Here is a 23727-nt window from a genome sequence, read left to right on the forward strand (position 1 = left end):
AGGCCAGAGGGCAGTGGACAGAGACTGCTCCTCTCTGTGTGTCTGGGGCCCAGCAGAGGGAGTCTGAAGCGGATGGGAGGCCCAGGGCAACTGGGGGTTGGGCCTGGGAGGTGGAGGCTGAATCCCGTCCTGAGTGTCCCTTTAATAGCTGCTGGCCTGGCCCGGCTTGGCGCCTGCTTCTTGCTTTACCTCCCGTTCAGCTGTGGCTGCAGCTGCTGTGCTGACTCACGCGCCCCAGCCGCCGGCAGGATCTGGGAGCATGGTCTCCCCAGGGGCCATGGTGGGCTGGGGGCTTCTGGATTACAAAACGGAAAAGTATGTGAGGACCCGGAACTGGCGGGTGGGCGCCTTGCAGAGGTTGCTGCAGCTGGGGGTCATGGTCTACGTGGTGGGGTAAGAGAACGGCTCCTGGGCGTGCTAGCCGGAGGGAGGTCTTGTGAGCAGGCTGGTCCTGCTGGGCTGAGGGGTGAAGGTCTGACTCTTCAGGGGCTGGGCTGGTGGTTGTGGAGCAGGTCAGGAGGTGGGCAGAAGGAAGGCTCTCCGTCTGTCTAGAGGCCAGTGGGGTGTAAGAGCAGGTTGTGTGCTTGGGTGCCCACCTGCATTCTTTCCTGTGCCTTGTTCCCAGCCCCATGTTGGGCTTGGGCACAGAGCAGGATGGGCCCCCATCCCTGCACAGGAGGCCCCCGGCCGGCAGGAGGTAGTCCCTGACACTTGTGAGAGCTGAAGCACTAAGGCCCCCAGTAGAGACCACCAGTTTAAGCTGGGTCAGGGTAGTCTTTAAAGAGGAAGCTGGATCTAGGCCGGGCAGGGGGAGAGGATTGGCTGGTGAAGGAGGTGGTGGTGGGCATCTCCAAGCCCATGGGTGCTTGGTGAGGGTACTGGTTCTCCTATGCATGGCCAGAGCCTCTGGCCTGTGCAGGGTGTTTGGTGTGGGAAATGAGGTGGGGAGTAGGTGGGGCCCCTGAATGCTGGCCTGGGAGCCTGGAGGGTATCGGGGGAGAGACTGAGCAGGTGGTCCCAGATCTGCCGTGTGCCGGGGACATACCATACCACCTGTTGCCTCCTTCTCAGGTGGGCCCTCCTCGCCAAAAAAGGCTACCAGGAGCAGGACCTGGACCCCCAGATTTCTGTCATCACCAAACTCAAAGGGGTTTCCGTAACCCAGATCAAGGAGCTGGGGAACCGGCTGTGGGATGTGGCTGACTTCGTGAAGCCACCACAGGTGGGTGACTTGGTGCTGCTGCCAGGTACTGGCACCTCTGATACCACCCCTGCACCGAGTGTGTGCAAGAGAGGGATGTGATGCCAGAGGGGGTGCTGGTGCTGTCACAGGGCCACGCTCGGGAAGGGCCTTACAGAGGAGTGGTGTCTGGACAGGGCTTTCAGGGATGTGTAAGAGGTTTCCGTGCAGAGGAGGTGATGTGTTGGGAAGCCAGACCAGAGGGATGCATTTACAAAGTCTGCATCTGGAGTAGATAAAGAAGATGTGGTACATGTATACAGTGGGATATTTCTCAGCCATAAAAAAGAATGAAATAATGCCATTTGCAGGTACATGGATGGACCTAAAGAGGATCATACTAAGTGAAGTAAGTCAGGCAGAGACAGACAAATGCCATATGATACCACTTATATATGGAATCTAAAATATGACACAGATGAACTTATCTATGAAACAGAAACAGACTCACAGACATAGAGAACAGACTTGTGGTTGCCGTGGGGGAGGGATGGATTGGGAGTTTGGAATTAGCAGATACAAACTTTTATATACAGGATGGATAAACAACAAGGTCCTACTGTATAGCACAGGGAACTATATTCAGTATCCTGTAATAAACCATAATGGAAAAGAAAAAAATAAATTAAAAGTCTGCATCTGGAAAGGAGAGGAGTGTCTAGGAGCTCAAGGCTTGAGCTTGAGGGTGGGGTGAGAGGGGTGCAGGGTGCCGAGACCTGGAGCTTCCTGGACGCCTCCTCTCTGACCTGGAACACTGCTGTCGAGTGCTCCTCCTCTGCCCCTCCCATGCTGCATTTCCGGCAACTTCTCCCTCCACCCGATTGTCCACAACCTTAGTTTCCTCCTCTGTCCTGCTGGTGCCCAAATTCTAACCCCGGTGACCACCGCCCTGAGTACAGCTGCCTCCTGGGTGCACACCCACCACATCCAAAGAGAAATCATCTCCCTCTCCCAGTGTGGCCTTTTGTCATCCAATGACACCCACCAGTGCCGAGGCTGGACCTGCTGGATGCCTTGCCATCCCTCCCTCCTGTTCATACCATTTCCTAACAGCTTTCACAACTGCTCACACCATCCCTGAATGGCTGAGGTCTTCTGGTGGGTCCCCATGCGGCATCCAGGCTGAGTCTGCCAGCCCTTACCTTTGACCCTTAGGAGGCTTCCTTTCATGACGGTGGCCATGAAGCCCCTCTAGATCCTGACTACCACCATACCGCTGCCTCTGCCTCTGCCCAGCCCTCGCCTCCCCTTCCTGGGCGTGCATCCCCCACACCCGCTGAGCTCTCATGTGCAGCACAGAGGCGCCAGTCATCTTTTGTCCAAACAGAGCTTACCTCCGGCTCCCCTGGCCCCTGGCCATGCCTGCAGTGAGGGGCACACCTCCCCACCTGGATCTTCAGTGCCTGGAAGCAGGAGGCTCTTGGAAAATTCTGGTTGAGCAACTAAATGAATGTGAGAGGCACACATGGGCTCAGAAATGGCCAGCAGCCCAGCCAACCTCCTGTCTCTGCCTCCCTTGCCTCACTGGAGAGCATTTTCCTGGGGCTCAGGGCTGATGACCCGATGGGGCCAGGGCCCCTTCCCGCACAAGCCAAGCTGCTGGCTTCTGGCATCTCCCGATGGGAGTGGGGAGCAGAGACCAACCCTGACACTTGTCTTCTAGGGAGAGAACGTGTTCTTCTTGGTGACCAATTTCCTTGTGACGCCAGAACAAGTTCAGGGCAGATGCCCAGAGGTAAGGCTGCCTGAGGGCTTCCCAGCGGGTTCCTAGTTCCAGAATCTCCTGCTGCTGTCCCCCATGAGGTGTCCAGGCCCCTCCACATCCTGGTCCCACCTCTGGGCATTCTGGAGGTTGTCAGGGTAACACCCAGAACGGGGCACAGTGCTCAGGTGGGCTCTTATAATAGCAAGAGGCAAGCTGGGGGACTTCCCTGGTGGTGCAGTGGTTAAGTATCCGCCTGCCAATGCAGGGGACACGGGTTCGATCCCTGGTCCCACATGCTGCAGAGCAACTAAGTCCCTGCGCCACAACTACTGAGCCCACGCACCACAACTGCTGGAGCCCATGTGCTTAGAATCCATGCTCTGCAACAAGAGAAGCCACCACAATGAGAAACCCGCGCCCCACAATGAAGAGTAGTCCTCGCGCGACACAACTAGAGAAAGCCTGCACGCAGCAACGAAGACCCAGTGCAAACAAAAAGAAACAAAAAAAAACAGGCAAGCCCTTTTCTACGCACAGCCTCTATTAATGTGTGCTGGGGCAGCTTCCATTTTTGTGCGCAAACAGCACACTCCTGCTTATGCTGCACTCAGGGTCCCTTATGGTCTCTGGGTACTTTTCACTACAACTGTGGTCAAGCCCGTCTCCTGCCATCTTCAGATCCATTTCTTATCCAGAAATGCAGATCCTCCCCTTGAAATCTCACCTTTTCCCCTTGCCTAGGGATGTCCCAGGGATCCCGCCTCTGTCACAGAGCCCACTGACTCTTCTCTCCAGCTGTGGATTTTTTTCCAATTTTTTAAATTGTGATAACATACATGTAACATAAAATTTACAATCTTAACCATTTTTAAGTGTACAGTTTCCTAGCTGCGGATTTTGTTTGAACAGTCAGGAACCAGGACATAGCCTTGGAAGCCTACCTCCATGGTGACATCTTTCTTTAATCGAGGCTAAAAGTTAATTGCTTGCTGGGCTGGAGAGTAACTGTGTGGTCCCTGCCCCTAAGTCCTGGTCGTTGGTCCCACCACAGTTGCTGGGGATGTCACATGTCCCTGGTCGGCCCCATCCTCAGAGGAGGTGATGTGTGTGCACTGGGCAAACGCATGATGTCCTTCCCTTTCCAAATGCTCAGATGACGCCTATTTATTGTTCAGTGTGGACTGTCCTGAAATTTTTCTGGGGCCATGGTTCTGCATTTTCTGGAATCCATGGGATTCCTCTTTGCCCTGTGTCCCGGCTTCTGGCTTGTCCCATGAAACTGATCACCAGATCTGACCACCCGGCTTCCTGAGAGCAGCTCCTCTGAGGGTCCTGATCGTCTGGTCCCTCCCAGCACACCGTGCTCCCTGTACTGTTACAGCTTCAGAAACCTGCTGAGCCTCCCCCGGGGCTGCAGAAGTCCAGCCTGCATACGCCAAGGAGCTTCTGCACAGACAGCCCAGCCACGATGCCAGGTCCTGCGACGGGGGCAGAGGCTGCAGCTAGGAGCCCCAGGGAGGCGCCTCCTCTGCCAGCTCAGGGCCTCAGGAAGGGTTTCCCACTGGACTCAGAGACTCAGTCAGGATCTTGAGGCTATCCAGGCAGAGGGGGCTGTGTGGGCAAAGGCCCCTGCTGTATGGGGTGAGGCATCTCTGGGGTCACCTGCTGCTCAGTGGGGTTGGAGCCTGTTTGGACTGGAGTGGGAAGGGTGGAGCCCAAGATATCAGGGCCCCAAGAGCCCTGCTGTGGAGCTGAGCTTGATCACAGGAGCATGGGGGGCGCAGAGGGGCTCAGGGGAGGGGCACTTCATCTTCTGTGCCTTGGGAGGGATGATTCAGCCTGCTGGATGGAGGAGAATGAGACTGAGATGGGGACCCATGTTGGTCACCATGGGGTCTGGACAAAGGAGATGGTGGCCCAGCCAGGGTGGAGAAGAGGGGCAGATTCAGGACACAGGTAGGGACAGCAAGGCAGAGCAGGTGGCTCCACACTGTCCTCTGCCCTCTAATCACATTTGGCTCAGAGCCCCTGAGCCCTTCTTACCACCAGATGCTGGTCCCCCCTGCTGCCCCTGAACTGGGTGCCCTGGGCAGCAGCGTCAAGCCTCAGCCGGGACAGAACTACAGAACTGCGTCCGTGAGGCTGTGCCTTCCTTTCGGGGCCTGGGACCCCCGGAAAGCTCACCACCTTCCCCTCTTGGCTGATCCCCAGAACTCTGTCGCTGTGTGCAGGCACCTATGTCCCTGTTTTACAGAAGAACCAGCGGGGAAGGGAGGAGCCTGTGTACTTCCCAGGCCCCTCCCACCAGGGCCGCCCCCTTGGTCAGCCCCCAGCACCTCCACCCTGGCATGAACTCACTTTCCCCACCGTCCTGCCATCTTCCCTGTTCTGTCCTCTGAATTGGACCAGAGGAGCTAGGCCTGGATGAACCACTTCTTTTTTTAAAAATATTTATTTATTTGGTTGTGTGGGGTCTTAGTTGCTGCAGGCGGTCTCCTTAGTTGTGGCTCGCCAGCTCCTTAGTTGCGGCATTCCAACTCTTAGTTGCAGCATATGGGATCTAGTTCCCTGACCAGGGATCAAACCTGGGCCCCCTGCATTGGGAGCGCAGTCTTATCCACTGCACCACCAGGGCAGTCCCCCTGGATGAACCACTTCTGCCCCCACAGAAGTAGCAGGGCAGGAGTCTTGCTCAGCCTTGGAATACAGCAATTGCACCCCTACCCAGCCAGGGCTGTTCGCGCCCCCCTTTCATTTGCACCCTCCAGCTTTCTCTTGGGCCCCCAAACTCAGAGATCCCTGAGAGGCTAAGGCAGGGAGGGGCGAGTCCCTGTGGACTTCAGGGTAGGTCACGGAGGAGGCATCCCTCGGCCCTTGGCAAGTCTGCTCTCTCACCCCTAGCACCCCTCCATTCCGCTGGCTAGCTGCTGGGCCGACCAGGACTGTCCTGAAGGGGAGACAGGGACCCACAGCCACGGTAACCGGCCCCCCCAACCCCCACCTTGCAGTGCTTCCACTGGAATGGGGGCTCTGGGGGCCTGGTGGGACCCTGGGTGGCTCACCAGTGCACATGGTGCCTCTGCGTCTCTCTGTCAACGGCCCCCTCCCCACCCCTCCCCAGGCCCCATGGAGATTTGAGGGCCTGGAGTTTGTCTTGCATTTTCAAGGCATAAAAACGGGCCAGTGCGTAGTGTTCAACGGGACCCACAGGACCTGTGAGATCCGGGGCTGGTGCCCAGTGGAGAGTGGTGCTGTGCCTGTGTAAGTCTCCCCCGCATCCTCCATCCCTGCCCCAGGACCACAGAGCCTACCACTCACCGCCCCCCCCCCCCGCCCTGCCCCCTGCCCCACAGGAAGCCCCTGCTGGTCCAGGCCGAGAACTTCACGCTGTTCATCAAAAACACCGTCACCTTCAGCAAGTTTAACTTCTCCAAGTAAGGTGGGAGGGTCCTGGCTGGTCGAAGACCCTCTGTGTCCCCTGCCTGGCCTGACCCTGGCCCACCCCTTTCAGGTCCAATGCCTTGGACACCCAGGACCCAACATATTTCAAGCGCTGCCGCTACGACCCGCGCTCCAGCCCCTCCTGCCCTGTGTTCCGCATCAGGGACCTCATGGCCGCAGCTGGAGGGGTCTTTGAGGACCTGGCGCTGCTGGTGGGTCTGTGGAGGGGGCAGGGTTCCGGGAGGGCTGGGAGAGGGCCCCGGGCCCCAAGCCAGTGGAGCAGTGCTGTGCTGTGTGCAGGGCGGTGCCATGGGCATCCACGTCCACTGGAACTGCGACCTGGACACCAGGGCCTCTGACTGCTGGCCCCACTACTCCTTCCAGCTGCAGGAGCGGAGCTACAACTTCAGGTGCGGCCCCCACTGCCCACCTGCTCCGAGCCAGGTTCTCGTCTGCCTGTCCTCCTGTGGTGGCCGGCACAGACCACCCCTCCCAGAACTCTGGATGGCCACTGTATGTGGGAGGTGGGCCCAGGGGAAGGAGGAGGTGGTCTCAGCTCCACGACCCCCAACACAGGCTCCATCCAGCCTCCCTCCTGAGCCTTATCTCCTCCACCCCAACCCCTGCTGCTGCTGGGACCCCTCCCCCAGCCCCTCCTCCCCCATCCTGCCTCTAGCACCTCCCTCCACTGCACAGGGGGCTTTCTTTTTTACTTTTCCCTTAAGGTTTTATCAAAAAAATTACAAAAATCTATAGAAAAGTTCAAAAATTAGTACCGTGAACACCCATATAGCTGTCATCTGGGTTCACCAGGGTTTTTTTTGTTTTTTGTTTTTACCATTTTGACACGTTTGCTTTCTCTCTCCTCTCTAGACTGAGCTGGATATATTTAGATAGATTTCAGACCAAACCATTTGAAAGTAAGATGTCCGGCAGACACTCACCCCTCCCCAGGCTGTCCTGAGAATAAGCACCTTTCCCAAGTGACCGCTGTCCTGTTGTCACATTCAAGAAATTTAACACTGGCAGAATGAATCTAATATTTAAATTTCCCCAATTGTGCCAATAATAGTCCAAAATCTTTTTATTTTCCAATCCAGGGTGTACTCAAGGAACTTGCATTGCATTTATTCTCATGCCTTTGAGTCTCCCAAGCAGACCTTCCCCTGCTGCTGCCCAGTGGGATCCTATGTTTCTGCCACCTCATGTCACCTCGTCACTTGCGTGCACACACACACACACGAGCGGACCTTGCCTGGACTGGTTTCACTGACCTCCCCTGCCCTTTGCAGCTATGTGGAGCTGGCCCCCACCTGTGCTCTGCTCCCCTTAGTTCTGTGCTCTCGCTGGTACTGCTTTGTCTAGAACTCCTTCCTGATCCCTGGAAAACCAACCTGCGTGTCCCCACTGCAGAAAGCCTTCCCTGGTTCCTAGGGGAGAGTGAGCTACCCCCTCTGGACCCTCACAGCCCTGGGCCTGCCCCCCAGCTCCCCCTGCCCCCACTGCAGGCATCTATTTAGAGACCCCTCTACCTCATCCCCTCAGCAGGCAGGGAGCTCCTGAGAGGCGGGTCCTGCTTGCTCTTTCCCTGTATCCTCAACAAAAAACCCAGGACTCAGGGTAGGGCTGGGGGTTTGTGGAGTCAGTGGGTGAGTAAGATGGAGGCCTGGGAGGGCCGGGAAGCGGGCAGAACAGGCCACCAGACTCTCTCCTGCCCCCAGGACGGCCACTCACTGGTGGGAGGCCTCGGGTGTGGAGGTCCGGAGTCTGCTAAAGCTCTACGGGATCCGTTTTGACATCCTCGTCACTGGGCGGGTAGGTGGGCAGGGGCGGGTGGGTGGGGGGTGACAGGCACGGCTTAGAGGCTTACCCAGTTCTCTCAGGCAGGGAAGTTCGGGCTCATCCCCACACTCATCACTCTGGGCACAGGAGCAGCTTGGCTGGGCGTGGTGAGTCTGGCTCAAGTGTGCTCCCTCTGGCTTCAGTGAATGTGGGCCCAGGCCCATCCGATGGCACAGCCGAGCCCCCTGATGTTAGGTCTAGTTGGGGGGAGGTCTGGGGAGGTGGCAGGAGGACGGGTTGGGGGCCGGGACACAGGTCAGTCCTGCCTCTCCCAGATCACTTTCCTGTGTGACCTGCTGCTGTTGTACGTGGATGGAGAAGCTCATTTCTACTGGAGGACCAAGTATGAGGAGGTAAGCTGCTGGCCTGCCTGGCGCCTGGGCTCTGCTACACTTCTGGGGAACGTCGGCCTGAGCCCCGACCTGCTGTCCTTATCTGCAGGCAAAAGCTCCAAAGGTGACCGCCAGCCCTGAGCAGACAAAACCAGCATCTGCACCCCTGCATCTGGCTGCCCAGGCTCCTTAGAGGGGCCCCAGCGCCTGTCCCAACGGCCAGGGCTGCTACCAGGAGCTGGACACCAAAGCCTTGGCCCTGGCGCCTGCTTGCTGGCCCATTCCTGAGGCCTGTTCCCTGCTGTCAGGGGTCGGGGCTGGGAAGGGAGGGGCCTTGCCTTGGGAACCTCATGGATGGAGCCCCAGCAGGACCAGGGCAGGGAGTGGGAGAATTCCATCCTTCAACTCCCAGGCACACTGTCCCTACCCTGACTCTGGCCTCGGCAGGGTACTGCCCAGGGAGCAGCAGAAGCTACTACTGCACAGAGACCTGCAGCGGAACATGTCCCAGGCGCTGGTCACAAGGGCTCCAGCTGTGTCTGGAGAACTCTCTCCCAGCTCTGTCACCAGGGCTTCCAGCAGCGGCTCACTCACCAGTGGTCAGCACAGACCCTCCACTGGCTGTGCAGGCTCTAGCCCTCTCCCCTGGCAGCACCCCCATTGTAGGTAGAGCCCCCACCCTCTCAGCGCCGTTCCAGGGTCTGTGCTGCCGTAGTCTAGGGCAGGGTAGAAAGAGGTCTGACAAGAGGGCTGGCTGTCTCTGCTGTTCTGGTGCTGGGTACCTGGGGCTTGTCCCCACCCAGTTTGGGGGGGTCATCCATGGAATTCAGACTGGGGCAGGCAGATGATCCAACCCACTAGGACCTGGCAATGGCGCATGCACCAGCCCTTCCCGGTGGCAGCCCTCAGACTGTGGAGGGCTGGGATTGGGAGAAGAGGATGGAGAAGCTGAGTTGGTGGTCATTGGGTCCTTTGGGACCGTCTGTGTGCTCCTTGGTGACACCCAGCTCAACCTCCTGGAACTGTGGGGGTGGGGAGAATGTATATCTGGAATTCACTGCTACCCAAGGTCACACACCTAAGAACCAGCCCGAGGCAACTGCTCGAAGGAGGCCCTGTCCTTCGCTTCGGGTGGAGCCCAGTGGCCAGAAGGAATGCCCCAAACAAATTCCAGAGGCCCCGGCAGGCTGGCCTGGATCTGGCTGTGACGTCCTCACAGGGTGTGAGTCCTGCCCGCTGGAGAACTCCCCATGCGCCAGGGAGCCTACAGCTGGGAGGGAGGGACTGGCTGCAGGGGTCTGACCCTGTCTTGGCCCCAGGGGAGCGGCAGGGGTTTGGGAGTGCCCACCTGGGAGGCGAGGGGCTGCTTTCTCATGGGGCCCGGTGACTAGGCGTGCTGGCCGCTTGCCGGGGCAGTGACATGGGCCAGCTGGGGAGGGCAGGGTTGGGGTTCAGGCTGGGTTAGCATCTGGAACCATCTGGCATCTGGAGCCTCAGCAAAGCCTTGGGGTCCCTGATGCCTCGCAATCCCCAGAGCAGTGTCTCTGGGGAGGCAGGCCACAAAGGTCAGGGTGAGAGAACATGGCCCTGAGATCTTTACCGGGGTGGGGTCCCATGTATGGGGCCCAAAGAAAGCTGATGTATGGCTTCAGGGTCCAGGAGTAAAGCCTGTCGACAGCAGCTTCCTGCGTGCTCCTTACAGGCAGAGACGGGAGCTAGTGGTGCCTGTGGTGGGCACAGCATCACCTGGGAGACGAGTGGGCAGTGCAGGGTGGGCCTGGGGACCCCACCCCAAGGACCAGGGGGGCTGGAAGGCACTTGGGGCAGGTTCAGGCTCTTGCGCACGCATCCCCTGGGGCAGCTGGAGAGCAGCACCAGGGTCTGAGCTTGGAAACAGCTGCTGCCTCAGTCTGCACACAGTGCGCACCCCAGGGTAGCCGCGCGGGCATGTGGATATATGCTTGAAGCTGTGTGTGTGCCTCTGCCTCCCTAGGCAGGCCTCAGGCACATGCCATGCTCTGGAGAAACCAAGGGGACCCCGAACTCTGCTGCCCTTTCTAGGTGGCCTCCTTGGGGCCCGGGCACTTCTGTCTGGACCCATCCCCCAGAGGAGGGGAGCCTGACACTGCCCCTCTTGTACCTAGTGCATATGGGTGTATGTATAGTGCCTTCTGAGCAGGGCAGAGGGCACTGGCCTGAGTGTCCTCGACTAAGGGCTGTCCCAGGGCTGGCATCTCCCCCTTGCAGAACTTCTGCACCTTTGCTTTGCACTGGGGACAATCGCGTGGTTCCTGGGGGCAGGTGAGGACTCAGTGCCGCAAAGAACAATGGACACAACACAGGCCACATGGCTGGCTAAGCAGTTATTATCATGGATTCCTGAGGCTGGGGCTTCTTCCCGACCCGCCCTACCCCACCTGCCCAGGTTGCTGGAGTTGGACATAAACTGGAAGGCACTGTACAAAGAGTCCACCACACCAGCGCTGGCCACACTGGCTCCAAAGACTCAAAGCTCAGCCCCTGAACTACAGTCCGAAGGACCCCCCTAGCGTGGGCAGGCCCGCAAACCGGAGCTGCCTTGGATGGAGGGCAGGTAGCTCTCATGGACTGCTGGGCTCCTGGGCTGGCACCTGGCTGGGGGGCTGCACAACCTGCACTGTCTCCTCCAGGCTGCCGCTAGAGAAAACCACATAGCGTGTGATGGTCAGCCCCGGCAGCTCCCGCTGGTTCTCCTTGCTGTGCCAGATGCCATAGCCGAAATATACCAAGAGTCCTGCAGGGGTGGCGCGAGCATGAGTGGCAAGTCTCAGTCCTGCTCACCCTCCTCACCCTCCTCCTGCAGCCGGCCCAGGACACCAGCCTGGCCCCCCACTCACCAATCAGCAGCCAGATGGAGAAGCGCACCCAGGTCAGGTAGCTCAGCTTCAGCATGAGGCAGATGTTGAGGAGAATGCTCAAGGCTGGAATCAGGGGCACCATGGGGATCTGAAGGGGCAAGGGTAGGGCTGCGCTGGGCTGCAGGGGAGGCTGCTGGCCCAGGGCCCAACTGCTCTAGAGGCCTCAGAGCCTTTCTCTGCCTCTGGAGATTCTGGAGACCAGGGCCCGCTCACAGACACAGGTGGATGTGCATGCTGCCTCCCCAGCCTGTGAGCCGTGGTCATCCCGCTGCAGCGGAGGATGCGGGGGAGAAGGGAGCTGGTGGGCTGACAGCAAGTGGGTGTTGGGAGTGGAGAGAGGTACCTGGAAGGTGTCCTGCTGGCGTTGCTGCTGGTGGGCCCCCAGGACGAGGAGACTGAGCAGAAACATGATGCTGCAGAGCAGAAGCAGCAGGATGTAGCCCCAGCGAGGGAGGTGCAGGGCTGAGTCCCCGAAGATCAGCACACAGCCCAGGGTGATGGCTGAGGCCACCAGGACGCAGATCGCTGAAGCCACGGCCACTCCAGGGCTGCACCTATCCAGGAAGCCCAAGTAGGGCCTCAGGGCTGGCCGCAGCTGCCCAGGCTCGGGGGCTGGGACCTGCTCGGTGCCCACCAGCTCTATGTGGTCTGAGAAGGAATTGTACTCCTTGGCCGCAGGGCGGGGGCTGGCTGGGCTTGGGGAACTGGACAGAGGGGCCTTCTGGAATCGCAGCACGATAATGCTGATGGCCACGAAGGTGTAGGCCAGCAGTGTGCCAATGGACAGGAACTGGACCAATGCCTCGAGGTCCAGCAGCAGCGCCACCAAAACCGTGAGAACCCCGAACACCAGGATGCCTACCAGAGGCACCTGTGTCCGGGGGTGCACGTAGGCAAATGCCTGGAAGAATAGCCCGTCGACGGCCATGGCGTAGATGATGCGGGGAAGGCAGAAGAGACCGTTGAGCAGGACAGTGGTCATGGCTGCAGCAGAGGGCGGGGGCTGGTCAGCATGGCACATAGACACCCCACGGGCCACGGCTGGGGCACCTCGGGAGCATGCGCACGAGTCTGTCTGGGTTCTCAGAGTGAGCCTGAGTGCCTATAGGGTGCAGGATTGTCACTACCCCAACCCAGGAGTGGGACACCTCAGTTTAGGTCACAGGCCACTGGGGAATCTGGTGAAGGCTGAGTACCTCTGTCCAGGAAAGGACACAGAAGCACACGCCCAGACCGACATACCATGTACAACAGGGAGTGGGTTGAGTAGGTCTCTGCCAGCAAGCCTGGGCGGAGTCTAATAAGTAGCCCGTTCCCGGGTCCATTATACAACTGGTAAAACTGAGGCCCAACTGGAGATGTGTTCCCCAGGAGGCCAGGGCAGGACCCCACTTACCGCAGATGGAGCCAGTCGCCACGAGGTAGCCAGCCCAGCTGTAGCCCCGCTGGTAGAAGGCGTCAGCGAGCGCTGAATTAGGGTCCAGGCTGTGCCAGGGCACCATGAGGGTGAGCACCGTGGAGACCAGGATGTAGGCGCTGGCTGCGAGGCCAAGCGAGATGGCAATGGCCAGGGGCACGGCTCGCTTCGGGTTCCGGGCCTCCTCACTAGAGGCGGCAATAACGTCAAAGCCCACGAAGGCATAGAAGCAGGTCGCGGTGCCGGACATGATACCGGAGAAGCCGAAGGGTGCAAAGCCGCCCTCCTCCTTGCCCCAGTTGTGTGAGCGGGCGAGGACAAACCCCAGGATGATGATGAAGAGGATGACGACCATGCTGATGGCAGATAAGGTGTGGTTGAGCCAGGAGGAGACACGGGCTCCGCAGGAGACGAAGGTGGAGGCCAAAAGTAGGATGCCGGCAGCCAGGAAGTCAGGATATCTGGCCAGGAGGGGCACCTGCCAGATGCCCACATGGGCCTCGGTGAAGTTGCGGATGTGGTGGTCGAACATGGCGTCCAGGTAGCCGCTCCAGGCGCGGGCCACAGCAGCACCAGCTATGACGTACTCGAGCACCAGGTTCCAGCCGATGAGGAAGGCCCACAGCTCGCCCATGGACACATAGGTGAACAGGTAGGCAGAGCCTGTGCGGGGCACGCGTGCCCCAAACTCAGCGTAACACAGGGCCGCCAGCAGGGAGGCCACGGCGGCCACAGTGAAGGACACGATCACGGCCGGGCCGGTTATCTCCTTGGCCACGGTACCGGTGAGCACATAGAGGCCCGAGCCCACCATGGCCCCCACTCCCAGCAGGGTCAGGTCCAGCGCGGACAGGCAGCGCTGCAGCGATGTCTCCATGGTGGCCTCCTCCAGCGGCTTCAGCCGTTTCAGCTTCTGGCAGAAGCGCGCCAGGCCGGCAGTGCTGGGCAGTCCTGAAGCCATTGCAGGCAGCTGAGAGGAGCACCAAGCCAGCTGCTGGCACCTACCAGGGCCAGAGGGGAGTGACAGGCTGCCCAGCCTTCCGTCCTCCCTCTGATCCCACCCAGGGGTAGTGAGCCGCTTAACACTGGCCTGCCAGAGGGCAGGGCTGGGACAGGGGTGGGTGGGAGGCCCTCTCCGCCTCAGGGGCTCCATGGTGGAGCCGAATCTGGGCCTGTTGGTGGGGGTGGGGGTGGACCCTGAGGGTGAGAAGGGGGCAGCCCCAGGGAGCATGGCTGGGAACCAAGCCCCTGTGATCTGGGATCCCAGAGCGAGGGGGAAACCCGAGGCTTCCCGGGAGCTGGGCCAGGCCTCCAGGACGCGGAACAGGAGCGGAGCTGCAGCCCTGGGCGTAGCCCAGGCGGCCACCTGGCCCCAGACATCGCGGTTCCCCCCTTCCCCGCCCCGCTGGACTGGAGGAACAGCGCACCTGACGCGAGCCGAGCCGGGGAGCCCTGGGCGTGGCGCCGGATCCCTGGGCTCGGCGCTGCACTGCCGGCCCCAACATGCCGCCGCCGCCCCTGGAGCCAGTTTCGCCTCACCCTGTCCCCAGGTACCTGAGCCTTCGCCTCCTCCTGGGCCTGAATCTGTTTCCGCTGGACTCTGCGACCCACCTACTGTTGCCACCGCCCCTGCCGGCGCTGCCGCTCTGCACGCTGAGCCTGCCCCGCCTGCGGGTGAGGTCAGTGCGCAGAGCCCGCCCCAACCCCCAGGGCGCCAGACCCAGCACCAGGCCCCACCTCGCTGTCACAAACACCCAGGTAGCCCACCCCCTCTTAACTCACCAGGTCCTAGGGATACCCTATCATTGTGTCTGCTTCACAGATACGGAAGCCCAAGCCACCAGAGTGGCCTCGCAGCCAGGTGCAGGTTAAGGTCCAGGTCTGGGGGTGGGGGTCTGGAGCCCACACGCGTTCCACTGGGGCAGACACCCTCTTTGATCCCTCCTCCCCACATGTGCATTCCACCCCGCTAGGCACCATCCAGCCACCCCCAACTCCGGGGGTGTGGGGGCGCAGAAGTCAGGCAGGCCCTGGTAAGCTGAGGGTAGAGGTCTGGCTGAGTGGCTCTGGACAGTCCTGACCTCCCCCGCACAGTGGGATGGCAGGAAGCCACCTCACACATTGACGAAGGAGTGCCTGGCTTCAGGAATGTCCTGTGAATTGGCAGAATGCACACTGGCTGTTCTGAGCTTCTTGTTACAGACAATGTCCCCAAAGGAGGCAGCAGCCTCCTGGAGACAACGCACAGCCCTCTAGCCCAGGATGCCCCTCAGGCCCCTCCTAGCCAAGGAGCACCTGCGTCAGGCCAGGAGGACCCTGGGGGACCCCACAGCAGCCCCCCACTCATGGATGTCAGTGAGAGGCACAGTGTACTGAGCACCTACACCATGCTTAGCCCTACATCATGGACAGTCCCCACGTCCCATCACGTGACATGTTTATGACAAGGCATGTTTATTCCTGGGACTGAGGGGTCTTTGTCCTGCCACTTCTTTGAAAATGAAAAGGTGGGTGTGACAGGGTGTTTACTTGTTCACAGCAGAATGATGACAATCCATCCAAGCAAACCAAAACCAAAATGGATAGCCTTTTCTCCCAGAACTTTGTACGTGTTTTCAGGTTTATATGTGGTTTGTGGAATAGGATTTTAAGGGCACCTGCCACCTGTCTGCTTCAGTGGGCGCGTGACAGGATGGTGGACTCCCTGGTAAGATGGTGCCACTTGGAGCACTCTGCCTTAGCCAGCCCCCTTGCTCCCTTCTGTTATTTGGCTGATAATGTCTTGAGGAACTTCTCAGATGGGGTCCCACTTCCTGCAGGGAAGATGTCCCTCTCGCTTTTCTCCCATGTGGCCTCAACAGAACTGAGCAGGTGTTCCTGGTTCTGAAATGCCTCCACAAAAATCCAGAAAAATGCATTTCAAACCAAGAGGGTTGGGCAGTTTTGTAACAGGAGGTCCCGAGACGCCTTACTGATGACCCCTTGAGAGGTGGTGTGCAGTGCTTCATGGCCCTGACTTTGTATCTACCCAGAGAAACACTCTTACCATAGGCACTAACACCCAATGGATATTTGAGGCCAAGCACAATTGACGCAGTGAACTAAACTTCCAAGGGTATGGCTGGGACCCCTGTGAGCAAGGCGGTTACACAGAGGAGCACCAGGAGGATGCAGAGAAAATAAAGCACCAAAAAATAAAGGAAGAAGAAGGAGGGAACACTTCCCAACTCGTTCTACAAGACCAGGATTATCCTGACACCAAACCCAACAAAGACATCACAAGAAAAGTACAGATCAATATCCCTTAAGAATATAGATGAGGGGCTTCCCTGGTGGCACAGTGGTTAAGAATCTGCCTGCCAATGCAGGGGACATGGGTTTGATCCCTGGCCCGGGAAGATCCCACATGCTGTGGAGCAGATAAGCCCGTACGCCATAACTACTGAGCGTGTGCTCTAGAGCCCATGTTCTGCAACAAGAGAAGCCATGATAATGAGAAGCCCGTGCACCGCATGAAGAGTAGCCCCCACTTGCCTCAACTAGAGAAAGCCCATGAGCAGCAACGAAGACCCAACACAGCCAAAAATAAAAATAAAAAAATAAACTTATTAAAAAGAATATAGATGGGAATTCCCTGGCCATCCAGTGGTTAGGACTTTGTGCTTCCTGCAGGGGGCATGTGTTCGATCCCTGGTCGGGGAACTAAGGTTTCGCACGCTGTGGGCTTGGTCAAAAAACAAAGAGAGAGAGAGAATATAGATGCAGAATTTATCAACAAAATACTAGCAAATCGAATCCAGGAAAGTATAAAAAGGAGCAAGTGAGATTTATCCCAGGAATGCAAAATTGATTTAACATATGAAAATCAATCAACGTAGGGACTTCCCTGGTGGCACAGTGGACAAGACTCCGTGCTCCCAATGCAGGGAGCCTGGGTTCAATCCCTGGTCAGGGAACTAGATCCCACATGTATGCCGCAACTAAGAGTTCACATGCCACAACTAGGGAGCCCGGGAGGTTCAACTAAGACCTGGTGCAACCAAATAAATAAATAAATAAATAAATAAAATCAATCAATGTAATACACCATACTAATAAAGGACGAAAACCACATGATCATCTCAACAGACAGAAAAAATATTTACCAAACTAGGAATCGAAGGACTGTCCTCAACCTGATAAAGACCATCTACGAAAAACCTTCAGCTGCTATACTTAATGGTGAAAGACTGAAAGCGTCCCCTTCCCATCAGGAACATAAGGATGCCCGCTCTCTCTTGTATTGAATGTTGAATACCACTTGTATTCAACATTTTACTGGAGGTTCTAGCCATGGCAATTCAGTGAGAAAATGAAATAAAAGGAATCCAGATAGGAAGAAGGAAAACTGTCTCTAGTCACAGATGACATGACCCTATGTATAGAAAATCCTAAAGAATTCACACACACACAAATATTACGACTAATAATCAAGTTTAGCAAAGGTACAGGATTGAAGATTGATATAAAAGAATCAATTACAGGGACTTCCCTGGTGGTACAGTGGTTAAGAATCTGCCTGCCAATGCAGGAGACGCAGGTTCGATCCCTGGTCTGGGAAAATCCCACATGCCACAGAGCAACTAAGTCCATGCGCCACAACTACTGAGCCTGCGCTATAGCGCCTGCGAGCCACAACTACTGAGCCCATGTGCCACAATTACTGAAGCCTGCGTGCCTAGAGCCCATGCTCTGCAATGAAAGAAGCCACCACAATGAGAAGCCGCGCGCTGCAACGAAGAGTAGCCCCCGCTCACTGCAACCAGAGAAAGCCCGCGCACAGCAACGAAGACCCGACACAGCCATAAATAAATAAATAAATAAAAATCATTTACATTTCTATACATTAGCAATGAACTATTCAGAAATGAAATTAAGAAAACAATTCTGCTTACATAGCATCAAAAAGAATAAATTTATTTTTAAACATACTTAGAATAAATTTAACAAAAGAAATGCAAGACTTGTACATGGAAATGTACTAAACATCATTGAAAAAAATTAAGACCTAAACAAGTGGAAACACAACCCATGTTCATGGACTAGAAGACTTCATATGGTTAAGATGGCAGTATATTCCCCAGATTGGTCTGCATATTCAGTGCAATCCCTATCAAGATCCCAACTGCCTATTTTGCAGACGTTATCAAGCTGATCCTAAAGATGATATGGAGATGCAAGGGACCCAGAATAGCCAAAACAATTTTGAAAATGAACAAAGTTGGAGGACTCACACTTCTTTATTTCTAAACTGACTACAAAGCTACAGTCATCAAGACAGTGTGTTACAGGGACTTCCCTGGTGGCCCAGTGGCTAAGACTCCACATTCCCAATGAAGGTGGCCTGGGTTCAATCCCTGGTCACGGAACTAGATCCCACATGCCACAACTAAAGATTCTGCATGCTGGGACCAAAAGATCCCGCATGCCACAACGAAGATCCTGCACGCGGCAATGGAGATCCCGTGTGTTGCAACTAAGACCCGGTACAGCCAAATAAGTAAATATTAAAACAAAAAAAGTGTGTTATTGAAATAAGGATAGACACATAGATCAGTGAAATAGAATTGAGAGTCCAAAAATATGTCCAGTTAACTTTTTTTTAAATAAATTTATTTATTTTATTTATTTATTTTTGGCTGCATTGGGTCTTCATTGTGGTGCGCGGGCTTCTCATTGCGGTGGCTTCTCATTGCAGAGCACGGGCTCTAGGCACACAGGCTTCAGTAATTGTGGCACCCGGGCTCAGTAGTTGTGGCTTGTGGGCTCTAGAGCGCAGGCTCAGTAGTTGTGGTGCACGGACTTAGTTGCTCTGTGGCATGTGGGATCTTCCCGGACCAGGGCTCGAACCCGTGTCCCCTGCATTGGCAGGTGGATTTTTTTGTTTTGTTTTCTTTTGCGGTATGCGGGCCTCTCACTGTTGTGGCCTCTCCCATTGCGGAGCACAGGCTCCGGACGCGCAGGCTCAGCAGCCATGGCTCACGGGCCCAGCCGCTCCACTGCATGTGGGATCTTCCCAGACCAGGGCACGAACCCGTGTTCCCTGCATCGGCAGGCGGACCCTCAACCACTGCACCACCAGGGAAGCCCTGGCAGGTGAATTCTTAACCACTGAGCCACCAGGGAAGCCCTGTCCAGTTAACTTTTAAAATTTTATAGCCAATTTAAATTTATGGCCAGTTTATGGCCTTTTGATTTAAAAAATAGACTTTATTTTTTAGAGCTGTTTTAAGTTTGCAGGAAAATTAAACAAAAGGTAGAGTTCCCACATACCCCCGCCCCTACACATGCACAGCCTTCTCCACTATCAACATCCTCCGCCACATTGGTACACTGGGTGTAATTGATGAACCTACATTGACACATTATTATCACCTCCAGTCCACAGTTTACTTCAGGGTTCACTCTCGGTCATGTACATGCTATGGGTTTTGAAGAATGTATAATGAAACATATACACCATTACAGTATCGTGCAGAATTGTTTCTGCACTGTAAAAATCCTCCGTGCGTCACCTATTCATCCCTCCTTCCCCACTAACCTCTGGCAACCACTGATCTTTTTATTGGCTCCACAGTTTTGCCTCTTCCAGAATGTCATGCAGTTGGAATCATACAGTATGTAACCTTTTCAGATTGGCTTTTTTCACTTAGTAATATGAGTTTATGAGTTTAAGGTTGTCTTATGTCCTTTGGTTTTTTTTTTGGTCATATGTCTTTTCATGGCTTGATAGCTCGTTTCTTTTTAGTGCTGAGTAATATTCCTTGTCTGGATGTACAACAGTTTATTTACCCATTCACCTACTGAAGGACATTTTTTTTTTTTTTTTTTTTTGGCCTTGCTGAGCGGCTTGTGGGATTTTAGTTCCCCAACCAGAGATTGAACTGAGGCCCTCGGCAGTGAGAGTGTGGAGTCCTAACCACTGGACCACCAGGGAATTCCCCTGAAGGACATTTTGGTTGCTTCCAAGTTTGGTAAGTATGAATAAAGCTGCTATAAACATCCATGTGCAGGTTTTTGTGTGGAAGTAAGTTTTCAACTCTTTTGGGTGAATACCAAGGAGTGTGATCACTGAATCATATGATAAGAATATGTTTAGTTTTGTGAAAAATCACCAAACTGTCTTCCAAAGTAGCCCACCAGAATGTTCTGTGTTCCCACCAGCACTGACTGAGAGTTCCTGTTGCTCCACATCCTCACCAGCATTTGTTGTTGTCAATGTATTGGATTTTGGCCATTCTAATAGGTGTGTTGTGGTATCTCACTGTTGTTTTAATTTGCAATTCTCTAAGGACATATGATGTTGAACATCTTTTGATATTCTTATTTGCCATTTGTATATCTTCTTTGGTGAGGTGTCTGTTCAGATCTTTTGCCCATTTTTAATTGCGTTGTTGGTTTTCTTTATTTTTTTTTAACTTATTTATTTTATTTTTGGCTGTGTTGGGTCTTTGTTGCTGCGCACGGGCTTTTCTCTGGTTGCGGCGAATGGGGCTACTCTTCGTTGTGGTGCACAGTCTTCTCATTGTGGTGGCTTCTCTTGTTGTGGAGCACAGGCTCTACACGCGAGGGCTTCAGTAGTTGTGGTACACGGGCTCTAGAGTGTAGGCTCAGTAGTTTTGGTGCACGGGCTTAGTTGCTCTGTGGAATGTGGGATCTTCCCAGACCAGGGCTTGAACCTGTGTCCCCTGCATTGGCAGGCGGATTCTTTTTTTTTTTTTTGTAGTACGCGGGCCTCTCACTGTTGTGGCCTCTCCCGTCGCGGAGCACAGGCTCTGGACGCGCAGGCTCAGCGGCCATGGCTCACGGGCCCAGCTGCTCTGCGGGAAGTGGGATCTTCCCAGACCAGGGCACGAACCCATGTCCCCTGCATCGGCAGGCAGACTCTCAACCACTGCACCACCAGGGAAGCCCATGGCAGGCGGATTCTTAACCACTGTACCACCAAGGAAGCCCTGGTTTTCTTATTGTTGAGTTTTAAGTGTTCTTTGTATATTTTGGGTAACAGTCGTTTATCAGATATGTCTTTTGCAGATATTTTCTCCTAGTCTGTGGCTTGTCTTCTTATTCTCCTGATGACCAGTCGATTTTTGACAAGAGTGCCAAAACGACTCAATGGGGCAAAGAATAGTCTGGAACAACAGGGTATCCTCATGCAAATAAATGAAGTTGGACCCCTACCTCACATGACATACAAAAATTAACTCAAAATTGACCAAAGACCTAAATGTAAGAGCTGAAACTATAAAAATGCTGTTGGGACTTTGTTAAATTAACATTTGTTAAGTGGAGCCCTGAGGGTGTTGGGTAAGGAATCTCTGATCAACAAAAGACCAGGAAGGAATTGAGAGAGAAGTTTGTTACAGGTTCTGGAAGAAGTACACCATACACTGTGAGGGGCCACACCAGGAGGCTAAGGCATAGTGCAGGCAGAAAGCATGGCAGGACCTGGGGGACAGGCTTTTATTAGGGTCTGCAGGTAGAGTGCTTTGGGGTTTCCAGGCTGAGTCTGGATTGGTCAGTTCAAAGCAAAAAGAGTGGGGTTCTGGCAAGCTTATCTGAGGATCACACAAGGGGCCATTCCTGGGAGGTGGGAGAGAATGCTTATCAGGAGGACAATTGAGGAATTCATATCAGGAACTTACATTATTTACCTGTGAGTCTGTAGGCTGTTATCTAGGGCATGCACTCTTGGGAGGGGTTAATATCAGTTCAAGACCCCAGCAGGCTGCGTGGCCACACAAAATGGGTCCCAAGACAACAATGTTATCTAGTAGTTTAGCTAAACTCTAAACAACCTCTTACAAGAAAACATAGGAGTAACTCTTTGTGACTGTAGATTAGCCAATGGTTTTGTAGGCAGGTAGGGTAAGAGGTCCCTGAAGGAAGAGAACCAGACATAATTTCTTGACATAACCAGATTAACTGGAACCTAAGGAATGACGGTGTTGACTTTTTCTGACCCTCGTGATCCAATCAGCTAGAGCCTGGACTCTGTCAACCTTTGCCACAATTCTAGGCTGAATTCTCCTCTGCTCAAGCCCCTTCACGAACATGTATGCACCCTCAGCTTAAGTCATCCTCAATTTTGCTGGTCAGAGAGACTCTGCTTTGGGAAATAACCCTGGTGTTCTCCTTACTTGCTGCAAGTAATAAATCCTTCCTTCTCCAGCTCCTTGACTTGGTGTTGTCTTTTGTTAGATACCCACCAAGGGGCAAATGCAGTTTTCAGGTAACGGTTTCACAAACATGACACCCAAAGTTCAAGCAACCTAAGAAAAATATAGATGAGTTGGAATTCATCAAAATTAAAAACTGGGGACTTCCCTGGGGTCCAGCTAAGACTCAGCGCTTCCACTGCAGGGGGCGCAGGTTTGATCCCTGGTTGGGGAACTAAGATCCCGCATGCTGCACAGTGCAGCCAAAAAAATAAATAAATAAAAACAAAATAAAAAACTTTTGTGTTCAATGGATACCACCAAGAAAGTTAAAAGAGGGAATTCCCTGGTGGTCCAGTGGTTAGGACTCGGCGCTTTCACTGCTGTGGCCACGGTTCAATCCCTGGTCAGGGAACTAAGATCCTGCAAGCTGCGTGGCTCAGCCAAAAAAAAAGAAGAAAAAAAAAAAAAAAAAAGGAAAAGATTAAAATCCACAGAACAGGAAAAATTTTGCAAATCATATATCTGATAAGGGGATTGTATCTAGAATATATAAAGAACTCTCACAACTCAACAACAAAATGATAAATAGCCCAATTTAAAAATGCACAAAGGATCTGAATAGACATTTCTTCAAAGAAGACATACAAATGTCCAATAAGCACATGGAAAGATTCTTAACATCATTAGTCTTTAGGGAAATGCAAACCAAAACCACAGTGCGATGCATCCCCTAGGATGGCTGTTGTCAAAAAGTCAGATAATAATAAGTGTTGAAGATAATGTGGAATAATTGGAACCCTCGTACACTGCTGGTAGGAATGGCAAGTTGGTGCAGCTGCTTTGGAAAACCACTGGCCAGTGGTTAAGACTCCGCGTTTCCAATGCAGGCAGCACGGGTCAGGGTAGGATCCCACGTGTCCCGCAGTGCAGCCAAAAAAAAAAAAAAAAAAAAAAGAATAAAGTGGTGATACCACCCAAATAAATCTTGAAAACATTATGCTAAGTGAAAGAAGCCAGTTACAAAAGACCAAATGTTGTCTGATTTTATTTGTATGAATAGGCAAATCTATAGAGACAAAGAGTAGATTAATGGTTTCCAGAGGGTTGGGGGGTGGGGTATGGGAAGTGACTGCTAACAGGTACAGGGTTTCTTTCTGGGGTGATTAAATGTTCTGAAATTAGATAGTGGTGATGGTTGCACAATTACGTGGATACAAAAAAAAAACCACGGAACTGTACATTTTAAGCTGGTGAGTATTATGGTATGTGAATCAAGTTGTCATAAAAATAAAAGATTAAAGGACTTCCCTGGTGGTCCAGTGGTTAAGACTCTGCACTCCCAATGCAGGGGGCCCGGGTTCGATCCCTGGTCAGGGAACTAGATCCCGCATGCCGCAACTAAAGATCCTGCATGCCGCAATGAAGATCCCGCGTGCCACAACCAAGACCTGGTGCAGCCAAATAAATAAATAAAAATAATAAATATTTAAAAACTAAATAAATAAAAGATAAAGCACCAAACTGTTTGCAAGAAAGAATTCCAGGGACAGGAAGGGCTGAGTGGCCAGAGAGAGATGAAGCCTCTGGTTGGTACACAGAGGAACAGACTAAGAAGTTGGGAGACCATTGTTTTCCCCTAAACTGGCCCCTTCT

The 23727-nt window shown here is 54.2% G+C and overlaps 2 protein-coding genes and 1 non-coding gene across 5 annotated transcripts; 2 read left to right on the forward strand and 1 right to left on the reverse strand.

The window, feature by feature from the left end:
• The first annotated feature begins 256 nt into the window (after window positions 1-256).
• Window positions 257-8759, forward strand: P2RX6 (purinergic receptor P2X 6). 3 transcript variants are annotated; one of them, XM_060029472.1, is made up of 12 exons: window positions 257-393; window positions 1072-1222; window positions 2904-2975; window positions 5847-5922; window positions 6113-6206; window positions 6299-6379; window positions 6457-6598; window positions 6687-6796; window positions 8108-8201; window positions 8270-8335; window positions 8504-8581; window positions 8670-8759. In XM_060029472.1, exons 1-12 carry the CDS (start codon window positions 260-262, stop codon window positions 8751-8753), a joined length of 1182 nt encoding a protein of 393 aa, XP_059885455.1. In that variant the 5' UTR covers window positions 257-259; the 3' UTR covers window positions 8754-8759. The 3 variants fall into 3 exon arrangements, with proteins under 3 accessions (XP_059885455.1, XP_059885456.1, XP_059885457.1); XM_060029473.1 differs by having other exon boundaries at window positions 257-315; XM_060029474.1 differs by lacking the exon at window positions 2904-2975 and having other exon boundaries at window positions 257-315.
• A 2223-nt stretch (window positions 8760-10982) lies between these two features.
• On the reverse strand, window positions 10983-14310 carry SLC7A4 (solute carrier family 7 member 4). Its single transcript, XM_060029475.1, has 5 exons — window positions 14302-14310; window positions 12854-13875; window positions 11801-12441; window positions 11437-11545; window positions 10983-11333 (listed from the first exon to the last, which is right to left on the reverse strand). The coding sequence occupies exons 2-5, from the start codon at window positions 13833-13835 to the stop codon at window positions 11161-11163; spliced, it is 1905 nt and encodes a 634-aa protein (XP_059885458.1). The 5' UTR covers window positions 13836-13875; window positions 14302-14310; the 3' UTR covers window positions 10983-11160.
• Window positions 14311-23379: 9069 nt separating this feature from the next.
• TRNAG-CCC (transfer RNA glycine (anticodon CCC)) lies at window positions 23380-23452 on the forward strand. Its single transcript has one exon. It is a non-coding gene; the product is annotated as a tRNA-Gly (tRNA).
• Window positions 23453-23727: the final 275 nt, after the last annotated feature.

This window comes from Delphinus delphis, chromosome 13 (genome assembly GCF_949987515.2).
Source record: "Delphinus delphis chromosome 13, mDelDel1.2, whole genome shotgun sequence".
Lineage (NCBI taxonomy): Eukaryota > Metazoa > Chordata > Mammalia > Artiodactyla > Delphinidae > Delphinus > Delphinus delphis.

Excerpts from the sequence above, each read along its gene's own strand:
- SLC7A4 (XM_060029475.1), bottom strand. The coding sequence starts at position 13,835 with ATGGCTTCAGGACTGCCCAGCACTGCCGGCCTGGCGCGCTTCTGCCAG. Across the intron at positions 12,442-12,853 it reads GGCGACTGGCTCCATCTGCG|CCATGACCACTGTCCTGCTC; the intron begins GTAAGTGGGGTC and ends CCTCTGCTGCAG. Across the intron at positions 11,334-11,436 it reads CTCCATCTGGCTGCTGATTG|GACTCTTGGTATATTTCGGC; the intron begins GTGAGTGGGGGG and ends CCACCCCTGCAG.
- P2RX6 (XM_060029472.1), top strand. The coding sequence starts at position 260 with ATGGTCTCCCCAGGGGCCATGGTGGGCTGGGGGCTTCTGGATTACAAA. Across the intron at positions 1,223-2,903 it reads ACTTCGTGAAGCCACCACAG|GGAGAGAACGTGTTCTTCTT; the intron begins GTGGGTGACTTG and ends CTTGTCTTCTAG. Across the intron at positions 6,380-6,456 it reads AGCAAGTTTAACTTCTCCAA|GTCCAATGCCTTGGACACCC; the intron begins GTAAGGTGGGAG and ends CACCCCTTTCAG.